The sequence below is a fragment of the Diceros bicornis genome, chromosome 23, assembly GCF_020826845.1.
Source record: "Diceros bicornis minor isolate mBicDic1 chromosome 23, mDicBic1.mat.cur, whole genome shotgun sequence".
In the NCBI taxonomy this organism is placed as follows: domain Eukaryota; kingdom Metazoa; phylum Chordata; class Mammalia; order Perissodactyla; family Rhinocerotidae; genus Diceros; species Diceros bicornis.
This window is the reverse complement of record NC_080762.1, coordinates 25,504,321-25,526,481: the sequence shown is the minus strand read 5'-3', so window position 1 is coordinate 25,526,481 and position 22,161 is coordinate 25,504,321. Positions and strand designations below refer to the sequence as shown.

Genomic DNA, 22,161 nt, shown 5'->3' with positions numbered 1-22,161 from the left:
TTTCATTTTGTACTGGGCCTGGCAAATTAGCTGGTGGTGTGCAGGGGCATTCACCCTATCACAACAGAGCTGGGAGTAGAGCTGAAGAACCTCTGCTGTGCCCACGAAGCCAGCCCTGCCGCAGCAATACAGCTGTTAGATATTTGGAATATTACCATTAGTTTTAGGCACTTTATAAGAATAATCTTATTTCGTCCTTATAATAACACTATGTAGTAGGGTTATTATCCCTTTTTTAATAGTTGAATAAAGTGAAAGGTGATCTGGTAGGCTGTAGACCTGGAGTTCAAATTCAGATCTGTCTGATTGGAAAATCAGTGCTGTTACCGTCTCCTGTGCTGGGTGCCAGCTTGACATGTCCTTTCTCCCACCACACACACACCCTCATCCCCACCCACACATCCCCCTCCTCTCTAACAGCTCATCAGACGTTAATGGCTCTCACCCTCTTCACCAGGGAGTTCAAGTTCACATTAAGGTCTTTGTGCCTCTCTCATCCCTGGTTCCATAGGAAAATCTGCAAGGAGGTTTTTTGGTTTTTGTTTTCAAATTATGGTAAAACGTACATAACATAAAATTTACCATTTAACTATCTTTAAGTGTATAATTCAGTGGTATTACGTACATTCAAAATGTTGTGTAACCATCACCACTATCCATTTCTGGAACTTTATCATTCATTCATTTCATTCCAAACAGAAACTCTGCACCTATTAAATGATAATTCCCCATTCCCCCCTTCCCCTCAGCCCCTCGTAATCTCTGTTCTACTTTCTGTCTCTATGAATTTGCCTATTCTAGATACTTAGTTTAAGTGTAATCACACAGTATCTGTCCTTTTGTGTCTGGTTTGTTTCATTTAGCATAATGGTTTCAAGATTCATCCATGTTTTAGCATGTATCAGAATTTCATTCCTTTTTCAAGGCTGAATAATATTCCATTGTATGTATATACCACACTTTGTTTATCCATTCATTCATTGATAGACATTTGGGTTGTTTCCATCTGCTGGCTATTGTGAATAAAGCTGCTATGGACATTGGTGTACAAATATTTGTTTGAGTCCCTGCTTTCAATTCTGTTGGGTATATTCCTAGGAGCAAAATTGCTGGATCATATGGTAAGTCTGTGTTTAACACTTTGATGAACTACCAAACTGTTTTATACAGTGGCGACACCATTTTACATCACAAGGGTTCCAATTTCTCCCCATCCTTGACAACACTAGTTATTTTCCTTTTTTTTGGAGATCTATGTGTATATATTCACACCTAATGGTGGTATCTCATTGTAGTTTTGATTTACATTTCCCTAATGACTAGTGACGTTGAGTATCTTTTCATGTATTTATTGGCCATTTACAAATCTTCTTTGGAGAAATATCTATTCAAGTCCTTTATATTGGTTCTTTTAAAATCACCTGCCTTTAGCTGAAGAGCATCCATCTAAAGTCTTTTAAAATATACAGGAACTTCAAGATTAATTAACCTTGATCAGCCAGAGTCTTTCAGTGTCCCAAACTTTAAAGTAGGGGTTCTCAGGCTTAAATGGGTATAGGAATCCTTTCTAGATGTAAAAATACATTTCCAGGTCCCACCTCCAGACATTATGGTTCAATCAGTCTAAGATATGAGCCTCTGGAATCTGTATTTGTAGTGCGCTTCCCAGGTGATTCTTTTGGAGGTGGTCTGGACTGCCAGGGAGAAACACTGCTTAAGAGATATGAATAGTGACTCCAGTGTACACAGCCACAACTTCTGCCCTTTTATGAAAAGGAGGGCAGGCATCTTTGGTCATATATCTTATGACCTATAACCTTAGGCCTATGCCTATGCATGCAATAATTTCTAAGGACAAACTTCCTAGCTGGGAAATTCCTCCAGGTTTTATGGATACTTTAAATTTTCCCTTCAGTGATGACTAGAAGAGAGGCTCAGTGCACAGCCTCTGTGCTCCTCAGGCCCACCTTTCTTCCTCTTCAACACCAGTGCCTGTCATGGGAGTCCCAGCACATATTCCAGCTATGCTCCCCCATCAAGATCGAGGCATTACACAGCACAGGATGATAAAATGACCTCTTTCTTCAAAGATTATTTTATTTGAATTATGATATCTATTTAGGATTCTGGTATTTTTTTTTTTATTTCTATTCATACAAGTGAAACTAAACTTCCCAGAGTAGATCAAATCCTCCAAGTAAGCTCTTCATGGTCCTTTTAGCAATTAGAAATTATAATTTGATCACCATCACATCCATAATACATCAGTGGCAGGACATAGCAGTTATTCAAAAAAATTGGTTGAAGGATTGAAGGGATGAATGAGTGCTTATAGAGTCGAGGGATTTTATGTCTTTGCTTTCTTTGGGGCTGCAAAATTTTTCAGCTGAACTTGGGTTTCCTTCTTTCTCATTATTCCTGTGGTTGATTGTTCTGATTTTATTGTCTGTCTTTGTTTCTGAACTTTCGTTGTGTTTAGTGTGTACAAGAATATTGTGCTAATATTACAGCTTCTTCCCAGAAATCAAATCCATCTTTATAAAAGGTATCCTGAAACTCCTTTTAAACCTTGAAAGGATACAGATTAAGCTCACAACATAAGATGAAGGGTAGACTTTCAAACAGTTAAAAATAACTTACATTTTCCATTGCATCGTTATTTTCTTCCTCTGCACTCTGAAGTTTAGTTAAAACAGCTGCTCTTTTTAGGTTCAGATATTTAAGTCGATCCATAACTTCCTAAATTTAAAGAACAAATCTTTAAATACATTGGCATTTAAATATCTGAAATATTCTGAAAAAGTGATGAGCTCATGAGTAGAATACTTCCTTGCCTCTTCCTAGCTTCTGGTGGTTTGCTGCCAATCTTTGGTGTTCCTTGGCTTGTAGATGCCTCACTCCAATCTCTGCCTTTGTTGTCACATAGCCATCTTCTCCCTGTATCTTCCCCCTGTATCTCATAAGGATACCAGCCATACTGGATATAGCCCACCCTAATTCAGTATGACCTCATCTTAACTTGATTATACCTGAAAAGATCCTGTTTCCAAGTAAGGTCACATTCATAGGTATTGGAGGTTAGGACCTCAACATATTTTTTAGGAGGACACAATTCAACTCATAACAGTCTGCCCTCTGGTCCCCAAATATTCATGTCCTTAGAAGTCTAGCTCTATGGGATCTCTTCAGGCAGAGGGAAGGCAGCCATGTGAAGACGGAGGCAGATATTGGAATTACGCTGCTACAAGCCAAGGGATGACTGGGGCTACCAAAAGCTGGAAAAGGCAAGGATGGATCCTCCTCTAGAGGATCTGGAGGAAGCATGGCCCTGCCACCACCTTGATTTTGGACTCCTAGTTGCTAGAACTATGAGAGAATAAATTTCTGTCATTTTAAACCACGTAATTTGTGGTACTTTGTTATGGCAGCAATAAGAAACTAATACAGACTCTATATGGAAGAATATGAAACACAGAATCTGAGATGAGAGACGGTGAGATAGATAAAGTTCTGGTGGTGTATGACTATCTGTGGTAAATTGTATTATATGTTCACAATTCATCCTTCCCTCCCTTCTCTTGTTAATTCCCTAGTTCATGTTGGGTGGAGTACACTTCCCTATCCCATTGATATCGAGCTTCTTCATGTAACTTGTTTTGGCCAATGGAATGTGGGCAGAAGTGATAGGGTGTCAACGGCAACTGAGGCCTTAACAGTCTTGGCAAGTTTCAATCAGGCTTACTGGAGCTTCTGCCCTCTGCCTGGAGGAAAGTACCATCTTGTAAAAAGTGGTCAAATTCTGGATATATTTTGAAGGAGAAGCCTGCTGTGTATGCTGATGGATCGGATGTGGGATGTGAGAAAAAGAAAAGGGCAGCTTGAAGGTTGGATTTGACGTTTACTGAGAGGAGAAAACTGTGGGAGGAGTGGATTTGGGGTGGGGTGATGGTGATGGTGGATCAGGAGTTTTATCTTGCACATTTAAATCTGAGATGATTATTAGAGATCCAATTGGATATACTGAGTAGCAGTTGATTATACAAGTTGGGATTCAGGGGAAAGGTCTGGGATAATAATATGAATTTAAGTGTTGCCAGCTTTTAGAAGGTATTTAAAGCCATTGGACTGGATGAAGTCTCCTAAGGAGTGAAGGCAGACAGAGAAGAGCGCACAAGGAGTGAGCTCTGGGATCCTCCAACTCTGGAGATTGAAGATGCAGAGTGTCCAGGGGGCTGGCCCTGTGGCCGAGTGGTTAAAGTTCTGCACACTCCGCTTCGGCAGCCCAGGTTTCTGGGTTCGGATCCTGGGCGCAGACCTACTCTGCTCATCAGTCATGCTGTGGAGGCATCCCACATACAAAATAGAGGAAGATCGGCACAGATGTTAGCTCAGGGCTAATCTTCCTCAAGCAAAAAAAAAAACAAAAAACGAAGATTGCCAATGGATGCTAGCTCAAGGCGAATCTCCCTGACCAAAAAAAAAAAAAAAAAAAAAAAGATACAGACTGTCCAGCGAGGTAGAATGGAATATAGTAGTGTGGGGTCCCAGAAGCCAAGGGAAGAAAGGAGCAGCAAGGAAGAAGTGATGAGCTGGGTCAAATGTTGCTTCTAGGTGAATTAGATGAAGACTGCAAAATGACCACTGGCTTTGGTCAGGAGGAGATCACTGATGATCTTGGCAAGAGCATACCCCGAGTGAGAAGATTCTCCCTCATTTGGCTTTACCACCAGCGTTATTCTATGCTGCCACCAACTACATCAAACCAGAAATCAGCGTATTGTCTCCGACTTTTCTCTCTCCCTTAACTCCTACATAAGTCACTCCCCAAGTCCTGTCATGTAGACTTCTTAAATATCTCTCAGGTCTGCCTTCGCCTGTCCATTCCCACAGTTACTACCCTAGGTTACGCCACCATATCTGACCTGATCTACTGCAAAAGTCAGAACTAGTTTTCCTACCACCAACTTGATTCTTCTCTGGTTTTTTCTTTGCACTGCAGTCTGAGTGATCTTTCTTAAACAGAAATAGGATCATTTTCACTCTCTTGCTTAAAACTTTTACTGGCTGCCCACTCCCTTATGATGTGGTCTAAACTCTTTAACGTGGCTTACAAGGTCTTTCTCGATGAAACCCCGGCTTATTCCTAAAGTCCAGGCACTGTTCCACGCCCCCCTACTCCATACTCCTAAAAAAGCCCTCTATGTTCCGATCCTGCATTCAGTTCCTAGAACCCACTCTGCTCTTTCTTGCCTCTGGGGCTTCACACAGACTCTTCCCTCAGCACGGAATACTGTCCACCTCCCTCTCCTCTCCCAGCCTTCGAGGTCTAATTCTTACACATCCTTAGAGTTTCATTTTAAAAATAATTTCAAACAGATGGCCCTCCTCACCAGACTAGGTTCTACCTTCTGCCATGAGCCCCTGTAGTACCTTGTACTTCCCTGACTATAACACAAACTTCCCTTTAAATATTTATTTTCCCCAATATCACACGAGAGGAAGGATTCACGGACTCATCTGCCTCCTCACCCTGTGTATCCCTAGAGCTTACCATAATGCCAGACACCTATTAGATGATTAAGAAATAGATAATGTATTTTTGTATTATTTTGTATTATTGTACTGAATATTTTTGTGTTCTATAATTTGTATAATACAAATTATTTTGTACTATTTTTGTATTTTGTATTTTCTGATTATTTTATTTTATTTTTTTTTAGTTTTATTTATTTATTTTTTCCCCCAAAGCCCCAGTAGATAGTTGTATGTCATAGCTGCACATCCTTCCATTTGCTGTATGTGGGACGCGGCCCCAACATGGCCGGAGAAGCAGCGCGTCGGTGCGCGCCCGGGATCCGAACCCGGGCCGCCAGCAGCAGAGCGCGCGCACTTAACCGCCAAGCCACGGGGCCGGCCCCTCTGATTATTTTAAAACAATGAGTATGTATAACTTTTAAAATCAGAATGAAGATATTTTCAAAACAAAAATACAACCAAGCTTATAGATATAGAGAACAGATTGGTGGTTGCCAGAGGCAGGGGGTGGGGGCTGGGTGAAATGGGTGAAGGTAGTCAAAAGGTACAAACTTCCGGTTATAAAATAAATGTCATGGGGATGTAATGTACAGCATGGCGACTATAGTGAATAATACTGTATTGTATATTTCAAAGGTGCTAAGAGAGTAAATCTTAAAAGTTCTCATCACAAGAAAAAAAATTCTGTAACTATATACATTGACAGAAGTTAACTAGACTTCTTGTAGTGATCATTATGCAATATATACAAATATCAAATCATTATGTTGTACACCTGAAACTAATATAATGCTGTGTGTCAATTTACCTCAATAAAAAAAAAATGAAGATATTTTCATTTTGGAAAAAAAAAACCCATATCTTCTCTTCCTTCCATTCTCAGTGGGAAGTTAACACATGAAATATATTTAAATGACGCATTTAGTGTTGTTAACGTAAACAGAAGAATTACTAGTGTGTTTTAGCCGAAAATCATACATTGATTTTAAAAATTCACACACTTAAAAAAATCCCCTTTCCAAAATATTTTTTGCTTTTTTCTGATTATAAACATCTTGAATGAAAATCTTTTTCTATATATCCATTTATTTCCTCAGAATAAATTACTAGAAGTTGAGGCTCTTTGGACAGACTATAGACAGTTAAAAAGATCTTTTGGATACATATATGCCCTATTATTTTCCAGGAAGATTGTGCCACTGTCTACTCCTACCGAAAAGATATGAGAGTACCCATTCCCCAAACTCTCCCCACAATCCTGAGTACTGGAGGAATTTGTTAAATCTGTCCCAAAATGCTGTTTCATTCTTTAAGTTTGCATTTCTTTGACTAATAATTTGGTTATAGAAGTTTTTAAAAAAATATTTATTGGACATTTCTTTCTAAATTACATGTTCACGCCTTTTATCTGTTTTTTCTATTGAGGCATTTGCCTTTTTTCTATTGAAATATCACAAGTTTTTTTATATTTAAATAATAAAAGATATTAAACAGTTGTTTATAATAAGTATGGAAAGTATTTCCTCTCATTGTCTCTGTTTTTTTAATAGTGAAAATAATATTGTATTTTCAAATACGCATACATTTTTTTTAAAGAAACAGCTTTATTGAGATATAATTCACCCACTTAGAGTGTACAATTCAATTGTTTTTAGTATATTCAGAGGTGTGCAACCATCACCACAATTGGTCTTAGAACATTTTCATCATCCCCAAAAGAAACCCTTGATCCATTAGCAGCCACTCCACATTTATCCCAAGAGCTCCCATAGTGGTATTCCCCTGCCCCCTGCCCCCTGCCTCAAGCAATCACTAATCTAGTTTCTGTCTTTATAGATTTGCCTATTTTGGATATTTCATATAAATGGAATCATTTGATATGTGATCTTTTGTAACTTTTCTTTCACTTAGTATGTGTTCAAGATTCATCCATGTTACAACATGTATCAATACTTCATTCTGTTTTATTGCTGAATAATAGTCCATTGTATGACTATACCACATTTTATTTATCCATTCTTCAGTCTATGGACATTTGGCTTGTTTCCACTTTTTGGCTATTGTGAATAGTGCTGCTATGAACATTTATGTACAAATTTTCATTTGAACACCTGTTTTCAATTCTTTTGGGTATATACCTCGGAGTTCAATTGCTAAGTACTGTGGTAACTCCACGTTTAACCTACTGAGGAACTACCAAACTGTTTTCCAAAGTGGCCACACCATTTTACAATCCCACCAGCAACATATGGGGAGTCTCATTTTTCCACGTCCTCGTCAACACTTGTTATTGTCTTTTTTTTCCTTTAAATTTTAGCCATCTTAGTGGGTGTGAAGTAGTATTGCACTATGGTTTTGGTTTGCATTTCCCTAATGACTCATGTAAAGCATCTTTTCAAGTGCTTATTGACTGTTATCTGCTTTTATTTTTCTTTGAGGCATTTTTTGTCATACAGAGATCTTTTAATTCAAATGTAGTTTTGATTTAAATATGGACAGATGAATAAATACAACATCAAATTTTTGTGTCAAAATGAATTTTTCAAAAATAAATGGTGTTAAAAAGGTAAATATATTTCTGATATTTTTAAAAATAAGTACAATGTAGTCAATAATTTTTTGATTTTCCAGACTGTGGGATATTCTTACTGAGCATCGCACTTACCATGAAGAGCTCCTCTGGGGGCTTATTTCCATCTAGCTCAATGAGATACTGGGAATCATGTTCAGCCATTACTTCCTGTATATAATAGAAAAGAAACCTTAGAATCCAAGACCATTGGCAAAAGTGAATACAAGTCCAGAATCTTAATATACTATGAAGAAATCTCTAAAGGTAAATTGTTTGCTTTATACATGATACAATGTATGTTATTTTCAGTGCTCAAGGGACCTTTTGCAAAAGCCTAAACTAGCCTTCTTACCGTGAATTTTATTCTCTTTCTGTTATTTTCAGTTTTTCTCTACACTGAAGTCTTAAGAGTCCTTCCCAGTAGAAAATGTTCTGGGACATCTGTCTCTCTGCACATATTCATAAAATAATTTCTGCCAAACTGATAGTTGAAAAATGAGATTGGTTTGTTTTATGTTTTATTTCTCCAGCTATGGGCGAGGTTTAGCATCCAGATATCCATAACCTCTGTGCATTTTTCTATTAGATTGTTTCTTTTCCCTAACATTCATGGAAAGTCTTGAACCCTTATCTGTCACACGGATTGCAAATATTTTACCTTGCTATGATTTATCTTTTGACTTTGTTTATGGTATCTTCTGCAATATAAAACATTTTTATAATGAAATGTATCTGTTTTCATTGTTTCTGAATTTCTCTTCTTGCTTACTTTAGACTTTCTCTATCTCAAGATTATATTAATATTCTAAATTTTCTTCTATGATTTTTTTTTGTTTTTAATATTAAAATCCAAAATCCACCAGATTTTACTTTTGTACATTGGCAATGTTGTACTCTATCTGAGCTCTGTGTTTCCAGAAAGCAGGGATTGTCAAGAGATAAGACCCAACTCCACCCTTCCTCAAGGACTGTCATAAGATTCGTCTCCACCCTTCTTCAGGATTCCCTTAAGACTCGGGATGGCTCCCTTGTTTACCTGCCTCCATAAAACCCCAGGCTCTCTTCCTTTTCTGTGAGAAGGTCTCATTAGTGAACATTTTCCCTATGGCAAAATCATCTCCCTAATTGTCCAGTGCATTTTGTCTTTCACGATATTGTGCAAGGTTGGTTTCTAAGTGTTTCTTTTCTTCTAGAAAGACAGCACATTATGCCAGCATTATTTATTTAACCATAAATTACCATGTTCTGAACAAGGAAGTAAATAATGCTTTCCTTAAGCTAGATTCTTAAGAGTAGACTTACAAAGTCAAAGAGTATGAACACTCCTACAGCTAAAGATACATGCACCAGGTCAGATCAGAAGTCAAGCTGGGATTCAAAGACAGACAAGAATGAGGACTTGGCCTTGGATTACTGCTGAAGCAGGATATAAACCACAAAATGATGCAGGTTAGTTTGTTCCCACTTGCTTTCCTCATGTCTCTTGGAGGCACACTGAATTTTAGTGATATCTTGGCATCCCAAGTGAATTGACATCTCAGCCAGGTCAGAGGAGACTAGAATTGCAGGCTCCTACCTTTTATGGCTCTCTGCCACCTCCCATTACACACGCCAGTACCCCAGAATTACCATACAAGGCAATTGTTTTACTATTCAGCAAGTGTCACCTAGGCCTAAAGTGTAGGTTCTTGGCTTTGAAATTCTTGCTTTGTGGGCACCAGGGCAATCAATTCTTACCTGTGCTTTGCTGCAAGGCCTAGAAGTTTCCCACTTCTGGACTTTTTGGGGACAAGCTATTCAAAAATGGCCACACTAATTTATATTCCTTTCAGCAGGATGTGAGAGTGTTTGCTTTACCATATACTTGCTAACATTAGGAATTCTTATTCCTTGTTCATCTTTTAAAATTTGATCATGGAAATATTTCATTATTTAGATGAGCATTTCTTTATGATCAGCGAGGCTGAACATTTTTTCTACAGGCTTGTTACTCTTTTGTCTTTCATTTTTATGAATTGTCTGCTCATATTTGTTGCCCATTTGTCTCAGGAGGGTAAGAACTTACAGATTTAAAAAAAATCATTTCTATGACCTTTTAATGTATCAAAGCTTTAAATGTTTTATCAGACTTGATGAGGATATTTTTCCAGTCTGTTGTCTTTTAATTTGAGTGAGTTTTTAATTTTGTTTCCAGAAGTTTCATGTGTGACGAAATTGAAGCCATCATTCTTTTTCCTTTGCGATCTCATCACTTGCTCAGCAGAACATCTGTTAAGACTTTGCCACCTGCCAGACTTTGCGCACTGCGCTGTGCATTGGCGATGCTGGGCCGTGCGACCTACATCCCAGCCTCACCAGGACATCTCCCTATCCTTGAAGAGACTATCTCTGTTTTTTTCCTCTCCCATGAATTTAATTTTCTAATTTTCTGAATCTGATTTCAGTTACGCTTTGTTTCATATCCAGTGCCAGCCACTTCAAAGAGTATGCAGAATATTTTTGTTGAAGGAAGAAAGAAGTTTACAGATAGACACGTAAATCATTCTTAAGAAGCTATGTTTAATGGCCAGGGATAGAAGAGGAAGAGAGGAGGAATAAAAGTCATAAATAAGAAAACAATGAAATTTGGTTCTCATTTTGGGAGGGTGAATGATGAGAATGAAAATGATCCACTCACATGTCTTTAAAAATATGTAAACAGCATTAAACAAATTCTTTTAGTTTCTCTATCAGATGGGAAGAGGAAACTTGAGGAGTGTTGTGTTATTTTATCTTTGAAGTTCTATTGCTTAGCATGGTGTCTGGCCAAGTACCCAAGTTCAATAAATGTTGAATAAATCTCCAACACAAATTTGGCAGTTTGCCTGGCATTTTTGTCCATATAAAATATGCTCTTCACATAATTCTAATTTTAGTAATCGTACTTTTAAAATGCTAATTATTTTAATTAAAACTTTTCTATTATAATATATAATAGCCTTATTGTGTTTACGTATAATTAACTTTGAATGGGATAACCACAGAAACCAATCTGGGGATAACTCTTCTTTAGATTGCAATTTAACTAAATTAACAATAATTCCTTCTAGAATAAAAGATGCACACTAAGTGTACATTTGTTTTGATAAACCCATAAATTACGGATTGAAAATGCTTTTACAAAACAGTCTCTTAACATGAGTTTTCCAATTTCCAACTGTAAATAAATTCCTCCAGTGATTTTCGAAAAATGCAGTTCATTTATCACTTTTCAGCCACATTGCTGCTTTGCAAGAGTAAAATAATATTGTCCTGTGAAACAGCCTTTGGGATGCAAGGCTTATGCTGGCATCCTTCTCCCAAGCTCAAGAGGGGGAGGATCAGTCAGGTGATACATAGAGACGAAGAGAGGGGAAAGCTGTTTAACCAGTGATACAACACAGACGTCCATATCCCCCTTTTAAGCAATAGATCTTGTTCTTACTTCTAAAGAAGGAAGAATTATTTCCTTATAAAGTTTAACAATGTGCTCAACATTTTCCAAATAATCCTCAGGCCTCTGAACCAGATGTTGAAGAACCTCAGCCACCGTCTGCATCTCAGCAATAAATGCCTAAACGGAAGGGAAGAGATGGCAAATATCTCTGTGAATGATTACTTAATTTATAAGCCCTATCCCTCCCTCCTTATACCTAGATGCCATTTTGGGGTGAGAAGCAGAAAGAAGGGAAAATTAGAGACTGAGGATTTTTATTTAAGAGAGACTGAACACCCTAAGGGGCCTTTTTCAGATGCAATAAAGCTTTAAATTGACTTGGATACTTAATTTCTTCTTGCCACTCAATAAGTAGGGAAGAGTAGGAGAAGAACAAAAGATTTTTAGAGACAAAACAAAGAAATTAGATTTTCTCTGAATACCTGATCTTGTAGGTCATTCATTCACTCCTTCCTTCAGTAAAGATTGATGGAGTGCCTACTATGTGACCGGCAGTGTTCTAGGAGCTTGAGATATGACAGTGAATAAAACCAAGACCTTGGGGCTCGGAGTACACATTCCAGTTGGAGAAGACAAAGTGTAAACAAGTAGACAAATATATAGTGTGTTGAGTGGTGGTAAATACTAGGAAAAAAAATAATGCAAGGTAGAGGAGATGGAGAGTGATGGGAGACGGTGCTATTTTATATCAGGTGGTCATGAAAGGGTTCTCTGAAGAAGTGACATTTGAGTAGAACTCAGAAGGAAATGAGGGAGAGAGCCACACAGATTAATGGAGAAAGACCATTTCAGGCAGAGGGAATAGTATGTGTAAAAATAGTATGTTGAACACTTACCAAGGCCTGGTAAGGGTTCAATATCATATTTATTATTCTATTATTATTATCATATTTATTATCTAATTATTAATTCTAGTTTTTATCAATACATACACATCCATATTTTATACAATTTAAATCACATTATCTATTATATAAGCCATTTTATAACCTATTTGAAATGTTTATATACGATTTTAATGGTCAAATAAATTAATATCCTTAAATATATGATTATTTAATCATTATTCTATAGTTGGACAAAAATGTTTCAAATTTTTCACAATTATAAATGATGTTTCACTGAATAGCTTTGTAAGTAAATCTTTATATTGTTAATACTTTCAATTAAAATAGTTCCTAAAAGTAAAATTCGTGGACCAAAAATTATACATTTCAAGGTGGCTTAACATACACTGTCTTTTCCAAAAGACACTATCATTCTTCTCTCTCTCGCAGAGGGCTTTGTTAGCATGCTCACGAATTCAGTCACTACCCAACTTCTTATTAAGCACCTACTGTATGCCGAGCACTGTTACAGGCTTGGGGGATATAGTCCCTGCTGCCTGGGGCTTAGATTCAGTGGGTAGACAGATAATCAGCAAGTAAACAAATAACACAATTTCGAAAGTGATAAGAGCTATGAGGAAAACGAAGCAGGGCAAGGGGTTAGCCCTGTGCTGTCCAGCATGGTAGCTACCAGCCACACGTACACATTGAGCACTGGAAATGTGGCCAGTGCAGACTGGAATGTGCTGTAGTGTAAAATACATGCTAGATTTCAAACACCTAGCATGAGAAAAGAATACAACGTTTTTAGAGTTTTTAGAATGTTGATTACATGTTGAAATAATATTTTGGATATATTGGCTTAAATAAAATGTATTATTAAAATTACTTTTGCCTGTTTCTTTTTACTTTTACAAAAAGTGCTACTAACACATTTAAAATCACATATGGTGGGAGTGTATTTCTGGGTTAGAGAGTGGCTTGCTGGGTGGTCTCTAGTGATGTAATCCCGGGGTGAGACCTGGGTGAAGAGCAGGAGCATGAAGTAGATGGAGAACAGTGTGGTAGGCAGAGGGAAGGGGAAACAGTAAGTGCAAAGGTTTGAGGCGACACTGAGGTCAGCACAGCTGAAGACCAGCTGGAAGGCCAACATGGCTGGAATATGGTGAGCAGGAGGGAGACAGGGCTGGGGATGAGATCAGAGCAGCTGGGCCCATGGCCCTGAAAACCACATGAGGGTGTTTGGATTTTCACCTATAGGTAATAGAAAGTCAGTGAGGGTCATATTTCTTAAAAAATGGCTCTGGCTGCTGTAAAGAATGGAATGGAATGGAATGGGGGTCAAGGAAAGTGGAAGCCAAGAGAACATGAACAAAGTTCTTACAGCAGTTCAGGGAGATGGTTTACATTCGTGTGTATATAAGGGTGAACACTTTCACACGGTTACTGGCCATCAACCCAAGTGGGTGGCAGGCTTCCTTGTCTGACTTCTGAATGTGGCTGTGCCACTAGGCAGAGATCACAGCAAACTGGGCCCCTGGGGCTGAATCTAATCTGAAGACATAATTTGATTATTTCCTAAAGCACGTGCCTACACTGTGTTTTAAAATTTTTGGATTGTTGCCAACTACTTTTATATTAAAATGCTGATTTTGGCTTCTCTGGAAAAACCAGACTACTTGGTAAGAATAGGCTAGCATTCCCACATGGCAATAGTTGTCTGGGCTGGAGCTGAGAGGCAGGTGTCCTCTGAGGAGGGGCATGCACTCTCCGGCTGTCCAGCGGAACTCTCTGCAGTAGGGAAATGTTCTGTATCTATGCTGTTCAACTAGGAAGACACAGCTGTATTTGGTCACTGAGCACTTGAAATGTGGCTAGTGTTGCGAGGAACTGAATTTTAAATTTTATATAATTTTAATTAATTTAAATTTAAATAGCAACATGGGGCTAGTGGCTACCATATTGGACAGTGCAGTCCTAGCCTACCCTAGTCCTCTCTCCTCCCTATTATACCTGGCTGACATCACAAATTGACATAACTATGGGTTCCTGTAACTAAGTGAGTTGTGACTCCTCTAATCAAATACCATTTGATTAAGATGGTATGCTTTATTCATGCTAAAATGACACACTTTTATTCCTATTTTCTATGAAGTTTTCCTTTTTTAAAAAAAATCTGGAATAGATGCTGGCTATTATCTAATGCCCTTTTGCACAGGGAAGATTATTTTATGTCTGTAAAAGGGCTTTCTTATATTAACAAGTTTTTTTATTGAAATATAATTGACACATAACATTATATTAGTTTCAGGTGTACAACATAATGATTTGATATTTGTATATATGCAAAATAATCACAATAAGTCTAGTTAACATCCGTCATCATACATAGTTACACAAATTTTTTTCTTGTAATGATAAATTTTAAGATCTACTCTTAAATGAAAGAACAAATGTCAAAGATTCATGGAACCCATTGTGAGGGAACCAGCAGAATGACAAAGCGAAGTACACATAATCACTGAAATTAGATGGCAAAGTCAGATACAAGGCTGCTTAATCTCCTACAGGGCAATAAAACTGTAACCTTTGGGGCTTATCTTTTCTACTGGACAAATGATTTGCAACGTATCCCTCTATAAATTAACATCTGACTTCACAGAGTCTAGGCCCTAACAGAAATAGTATTTATTTATAATAAATTATAAATTATAGAAATTATTTAAAATTATATAAAATTATAAATAAATTAATTTCTAATAGAAATCACAGGTCTATTTCAGTAGAGCAGAAATTGACAAGCTATGGCCCACCCTGCCCGAGGGGGCCAAATTCCGCCCACCACCTATTAATAGATTTCTTAATATCAAATTTTCCTCATTAAGTCATGGTAGAAGATTATTCCAATGCCCTATGGCATTGCGATTACTAGTATTGACTTTGGGATTGTTGTAACAATATGTATATGTGAGATTGGGCTATCGATTTCTTTTCACATGCTCTCTTTGTCAGAGCTTGGAATCGGGGTTATGTTAACTTCGTAAATTGGATTATGCCTGGGCTACCTTGTACCCCATGTTACACTGTCTTTTATGGCTCTAACTCCTCATTCTAGCATGCATAGTGCTTGACACCTAGTAGGTAACCAATAACTCTCTGTTGCTATGAAATGAAGACTAGCTGTCAGGCTATGGAGAGACTTCCATACTGATAAGAAGGTTAAACTAGATGACCTCTAGATTATGATCTAACAGTTCTCAAAAATATGAAAGATCTTTGGTATTTCCTCCAGGCGAAATAAAAATGTAAAGAAAATGTAATTTTCTCTAGTATCTGCTATTTTCTATTATCTATGCTATCGTTTAATTTAACTATAGCAAATTTTAAAAGTGTGATATACGGTACTGGGATCTTACCTCTTCCTCTTCTTGCTCTTCTTCCTCTTCCCCTTCCTCTTCTCCTTTGACTTCTTTTTGGGCTTCTTTCTTCTTTCTCCTACGACTCTCAATGATTTCAGGATCCCACTGATCTTTTGTGTATAAGTACCCTGTGCTACTGTGCTGCCTTTGTCCAGAAATTCTTTGGCATAAATCATAGTCGGGGCACTAGGGAACAACATTCATAATCACTTAAAACAGTTTGAATATGCTTTTACTTCCCATTCATATGTTAGGTATTACATACACCGAAAAAGCCCCTGCAGCACTGAGAGAATGCAATCTTGTAAGTGGCATTTTGTTATCGGGTTCCACCAGTGGCCAACAGAGGCATAAGACACAACTTTTATGCTATGCCAACACTTTTCTTTATCTGAAATTCATATGTGTGAGAACGTCTCAGAAGTTTTAAGACAAAAAAGAGAGCTCGAAGAATGTAGAAAGAGTTAGAGAAATAGAATAGAAAATCAGTTTAGTCTGCAAAGGTATACAGGAGGATCCTGCCAGATTAGTTTGAAAAGGTTGAGAATGGAGGAAAATGGGGGAATAGTCACATATTTCCAACAAAAAAATACATTGTGTATTTACAATATTCACTATCATTTACAACTTTATGGGTGAAATATTTCATAAAATGGCAGTCATGAATGGGACCTGAACTGTCATCTCTTCTAAACTTTTCATTTTATAAATCAGAAAATCGAGTATGGATAGAAAAAGAAAGCCAAAACCAAGTCCATGAGTAATTTTCTTGCTTCAAAGTACTTTCACATGTGTAATATTTTACTCAATTCTTAAACTAATCCTGTAAGAGAAACAATCCGATATTATGATTAAAGCCATTTTGCAGATTAGAGAAGATTAAGATTCTGGCAGTTTAAGAATCTGGTCTCAGATCACAATGTCCTGGGGGGGATCTCTGACTTGGAATCAGACCTTCTGACCCATAGCCCATGCTCTGTGGCACATTCTTAATGATAACTAGGGTTTGGGGCTGTAAATTCTGCCCTGAATATTTTTTAAAGATTTATTTATTTCTCCCCCCCAAAGCCCCAGTAGATAGTTGTATGTCATAGCTGCACATCCTTCTAGTTGCTGCATGTGGGACGCGGCCTCAGCATGGCCAGAGAAGCGGTGCGTCGGTGCACACCTGGGATCCGAACCCGGGCCGCCAGCAGCAGAGAGCGCGCACTTAACTGCTAAGCCATGAGCCTGGCCCTGCCCTGAGTATTTTTTAGGATAAAAAACTCTGGGGGCTGGCCTCCTGGCATAGTGGTTGGGTTTGGTGTGTTCTGCTTTGGTGGCCTGGATTCATGGGTTCGGATCCCTGGTGCAGATCTATACCACTTGTTGGCCACACTGTGGCAGGGACCCACTTATAAAGTGGAGGAAGATTGGCACAGATGCTAGCTCAGGGCAAATCTTCCTCAGCACAAAGAAAAAACACTCTGGATGCTATTCTATAGTAGCGGTTCTCAAACATTAGTGTGTAATCGTATACAGTGAACCGCAAATAGAGATTTCTGCTCCCCCTTGTGATTTATTAAGTCTACAGTGAGGCTTAGACATTTTAACAAGCCATTTGGTAATTCTGAAGCCAATAGTTCATGTACCACACTTTGAGAAAGAAAGGAAGCAAGAAACTTTAGAACCTTCCTTGCTCGTTTTCTGATTTCTTCAGGCCACCTCTACTTGGGGACAGGATGGGTATTTATTGAGGCAAGACTTTTATTTAGCTTTCCTAGTTTTTTGCAAGAAAGATTTCAACCCATTCAGGTAATTTTTAAAACGTGTATTTGCCCTTATTCAGCAACCCAGAATACCCACATTGCAAGTCCTTGACAAAGACGATTGCCTTCAGCTGTCTCCTGTTTTCACTTGTAGGAAGTGATTAATAAGAGGGTGGCATGAAGGACGTGCCTCAGAGCAGTGGTCCTCAAACTTTACTGGGCATGAGTCACCCGGAGGGCCTTTCAACACAGATAGCTGGACGCCGCCCGCCCGCACAGTTTCTGACTCATAGTTCTGGGATGGGGCCTGAGAATTTGCATTTCTAACAAGCTCTGAGTGCTGCTGATGCAGCTGGCTCTGGGACTGTACTCTGAGAACTACTGTTGTAGTAGATCACTGGCCCTTGACCACTTTTTTTTTTTTTTTTGGTACAGACCCCTTTAGAATATAATGAAAGCCATAGGCTTTTGCTTCAGAAAAATGCATACACATAACATTTTGCAATTTCAGGAGGTTCATGGATGCTTATGGATTCATGGATCCCATGCTAAGAACTTCTGCTCTAGAAATTCCAGCTGTCTCCCCAAATAAGGCCAAACCATCAGAGCAGTGTGTGTTGTACTGAGTTCTCTCTCACAGTAGGCCCTCTGATTACACTCTGGCTACCCTGTAGAAACTGCCATGGACACTCACTATCACATAATATAAATGGGGCTAAGGACTTCATTCTCTACAGTAACAATCTCTTATATTAAGACCCATATAAGATATTTCTCTTATTTTTAACGGGAGTTGTTGTTGCTGTTGTTGTTTTTCCTTAAGGAATGGCTTGTCTTTTCATGGACAATGCAAATTTTGTATAACTGGTCACATGTCCCCTTCTACTTTGGCTCATCAAACTTAGATCCAAATTTATGATCCAAATTTTGTAAGCATTTGGGACCTATGGCCTGTATATCTGTGTACTCTCGTTCCACCAGGTCTTAATTTCCTATATAATCTATATTTTCTGTGGTTTAGACCTTATATTTGGTTTCGGTTAATTGTTTGAGATCTTTTCTGCTCTCCCTTATACACATGGTCACATGTGTGACATTCTCAAGGTCGTGTAGCGATTTTGATTGGCCTCTGACATGATCTGTGGCTGGGGCTGCAGGTCACACCAGACTCAGCACTACAACACCCACCTCTCTCTCACAGCTGACCCAAACACACCACTGGGTCCCAACAGCTGAGCTGAGAACCATCTAATTTATTTTGAGCTGTTAAACCACTTGGGGAACCAGACAGGGTATGAATATAAAAGCTTATCATTCATTTTCATATAAACAAGTAGTCCTCTGAATTCTTACCACAATCCCATGAGGCAGCTATTGTCATCTTTGTAGAGAGGTAATGGAGGCTCCTAAATGTGATTCACCAAATTCTAACTGTTGATGAAGGAGAGAATTGGGAACAGGACCCAGACTTGATTCTTAACCAATCTAGTGGTGTTCTTTAACATTCATACGTCCAAATCATTTGTTTGTTGTTTCATTTTATTTAACTGGCAAACTTGTTAGGTGTCTACTAGGTGCCATATATTGTGCTAGTTGATGTTTATATGAGTAAGACATGGTTTCTGCCTTTGAGTAAGGCAGAGTCTAGAAGGAAAATGGACAATGACAATATAGCGGGGTAATATGATAGAAGAGAGAAACATAATGAGTGGTCATCAGAGAAGTCCTTAACTTCCCTGTGGTAAATAAGGTGTAGGGGATAAGGGGAGAGAGAGAGACAGAGTGTTAATATGTGTGTTGGTGTGAAGGGGGTGGTTGTCAGGGAAAGTTTGGAACAGATGATGCCTGAAGTGACTGTCAAAAGATGACCATTATTACGCCTGGTGAAGAGGCAAGGAGGAATTTTCTGTGGATGGGGCTGCAGGTGCAAAGGCACAGAGGTATGAGAAAGTATAATTCAGTTCCTTATGATTGATGCATACGTTATTTCCCTAACTACTTAAAATTTTTGAAAACATTCCTTGAATTTTACTATCAAAAACAATGGTTAACCATACTAGAAAAACAATGAATGTTCTTACCTTAATATTGATTATAACATCAGGTTTCAAGTTTAAATTTTTAATTAATTCTATTTGCTCCAAAGTAGTCATGGCATCCTGTGAAAGTGATGGTATTTCTGTGATAATATAACCTGTAGAGTAAAATATCATTTTTAAAGTTTTATAATATTATCAATATATAAGAGCATGGATTTATTATTATTACTTTATAAAATATTATTTACTTATTGATGAATACTAATGCAGGTCTTAAAGTCATCTGTCAAAAATTTTTAATTACTGGTTAAGGTTATTGTCACCTGAAGTATAACTATGAATAATGTTTTTCTGATAATAAATAAAATCATTGGGCTAGGAGGAGGCATTTTTAAAAATCCCAAATCAATTTATTTTAGGTACATGAGGTGCCTAGGAAAGGGAATTCTATGCTAATAATGCTTTTAACTCATGTTAGGAAAGCTCATATGATGAATGGTAAGGTTCATATTACCATTAATTAATATTAATTAATATAATTAATAAGGTAACTCCATATTACAGGGGTTGCATGGTATATATTTTTTTCTTAATATTTTATAATACAACAGAATACATAATAATAACATAATAATGTTTATGTAAGTTATAGAGAGTAATAAAACATCCATGTAGCCCCCATACAGTTTAAGAAACAGAACATTATCAATATGATTTTGGCTTAGCACATTTATTGGCTTGCATCTCTACCTAGAAACCTAAATCTTCTCCTTGAAATTCACCCTGTCTACCATCATCACATTAATTCCCTTAATGCATTTATTTAATTATATCACTCTTGCTTGAGAAACTTTTCTCTTGTTAATGGAAGAAAGTCTTAACTCCTTCAGTGGGGATTAAATGCCTTCAACCATTTTTTCTGCTATTTTAATAGAACATTTTTTTCTTGGAAGAACAATTGATAGACAAATTATGTTATTCAGTTTTAGACATTTGGCAGATTTTACAAAAAGTGAATAGAGTGAGCCTGTCATTTCGAGGTAAACAACTGACAGTATACATTGCCAATTATAAGATTTAAAGGAAAATTCAAACTTTGGAAAACTTGTATCTACTTCCATAAGCTTAACAGCTTCCCAATTCTTAAAACTTCTCTTGATGAGACTAATGATGATATTAACAAATATGATTTTCTGGTATTGTATAACGAAATGCGTCAACATTTGGAAGATGCGCATAACTCTGTGAACCAATATTTTTCAAATGACCAAAGCTGGTGCCACAAAATCATGCATGGGTAAAAGATCCATTCCAACTGTAATATAGACCAATGAATTTTGATGTAACAGAGTTCGAAAAGTTCACTGATGTGGTTTCAGATTCCACAATGCAGCTAACCTTTAAGAAACTTCCCCATGTCAAGTTTTGGTGTAGGATCTAGAATATTCACAATTATTCTAAAGGATATTAAAATACTCCTCCCTTTTCCAACTACATATCTGTGTGCAGCTGAATTTTCTTCATGTACTTCAACAAAAGCAATATATTGCAACAGATTGAGCAGAAGCAGATGTGAGAATTCAGCTAGGTCTTCTCTTAAGCCAGACATTAAAGAGATTTGTGAAAATATAAAACAATACCACTCTTCTCACTAATTTTTTTGTTTTGAAGAGTATATTTATTTTTCATAAAATACACTATTTACGTTAGCATGTAACGGTTTTACTATTATTTTTAAACAAATCTTTTAAACATTTCTCAGTTTTAATTTCTAATATGATAAATACTGATAGATACAATTCATCTAAGCAAAAGCTCTTTTGGGGCCTCAACAATTCTTATAAATATAAAGGAGTCTTGAGGCCAAAAAGTTTGAGAGCTGCTATTCTTCTAGAACTGCCTAGAAGAGTATAATAAAATAAAGGTACTAAGCACAGATGAATGAATGTGTCTAAAAAGCCAACCTCAAAATCCTCACTTATGAACATGCTGATTACAATTTTTTATTTTTATTTTTATTTATTCTTATTATTTTTTATAATTTTATTTTTTTTCCCCCCAAAGCCCCAGCAGATAGTTGTATGTCATAGCTGCACATCCTTCTAGTTGCTGTATGTGGGACACGGCCTCAGCATGGCCAGAGAAGCGGTGTGTCGGTGCGCGCCTGGGATCCCAACCCAGGCCGCCAGCAGTGGAGCGCGCACACCCAACCGCTAAGCCACGGGGCCGGCCCAACAATCTTTTATTTTTAAAAAGCAGACCAACGACTATCACGGTAATCCAAAATCTCACTAAATGCTTAGGCGTGTGCCAATTTCTCCTCAGCTTTTTCAAACACTTTACTTTCTGCTAACTACGTGTTGGACACCATCCAGAGAAGCAATCCTAAGCAGTTTAACTTCAAAAGGCAGCAAGGGAGACCTGTTATCTTGGTTTTGGATGTACGAGCTATAATCACAATTGTCTCCTGTCTTGCTATAATCCTTACTTTCCAACTTGGCTTATTTGCTCTTGCTGTTGTCTTTGAAACCCTTTGAAATAATGGC

The 22,161-nt window shown here is 37.6% G+C and overlaps 1 protein-coding gene across 1 annotated transcript in view; it reads right to left on the bottom strand.

The window, feature by feature from the left end:
* Positions 1-22,161, bottom strand: part of AK9 (adenylate kinase 9) — a 115,337-nt gene that overhangs the window by 85,628 nt on the left and 7,548 nt on the right. The window contains exons 5-9 of the mRNA XM_058566478.1: positions 19,658-19,770; positions 15,826-16,014; positions 11,571-11,699; positions 8,201-8,275; positions 2,641-2,739 (exon numbers count right to left, since the gene is read on the bottom strand). Coding sequence (XP_058422461.1) covers positions 2,641-2,739; positions 8,201-8,275; positions 11,571-11,699; positions 15,826-16,014; positions 19,658-19,770 — 605 coding nt within the window. The remainder of the gene's footprint in view (positions 1-2,640; positions 2,740-8,200; positions 8,276-11,570; positions 11,700-15,825; positions 16,015-19,657; positions 19,771-22,161) is intronic.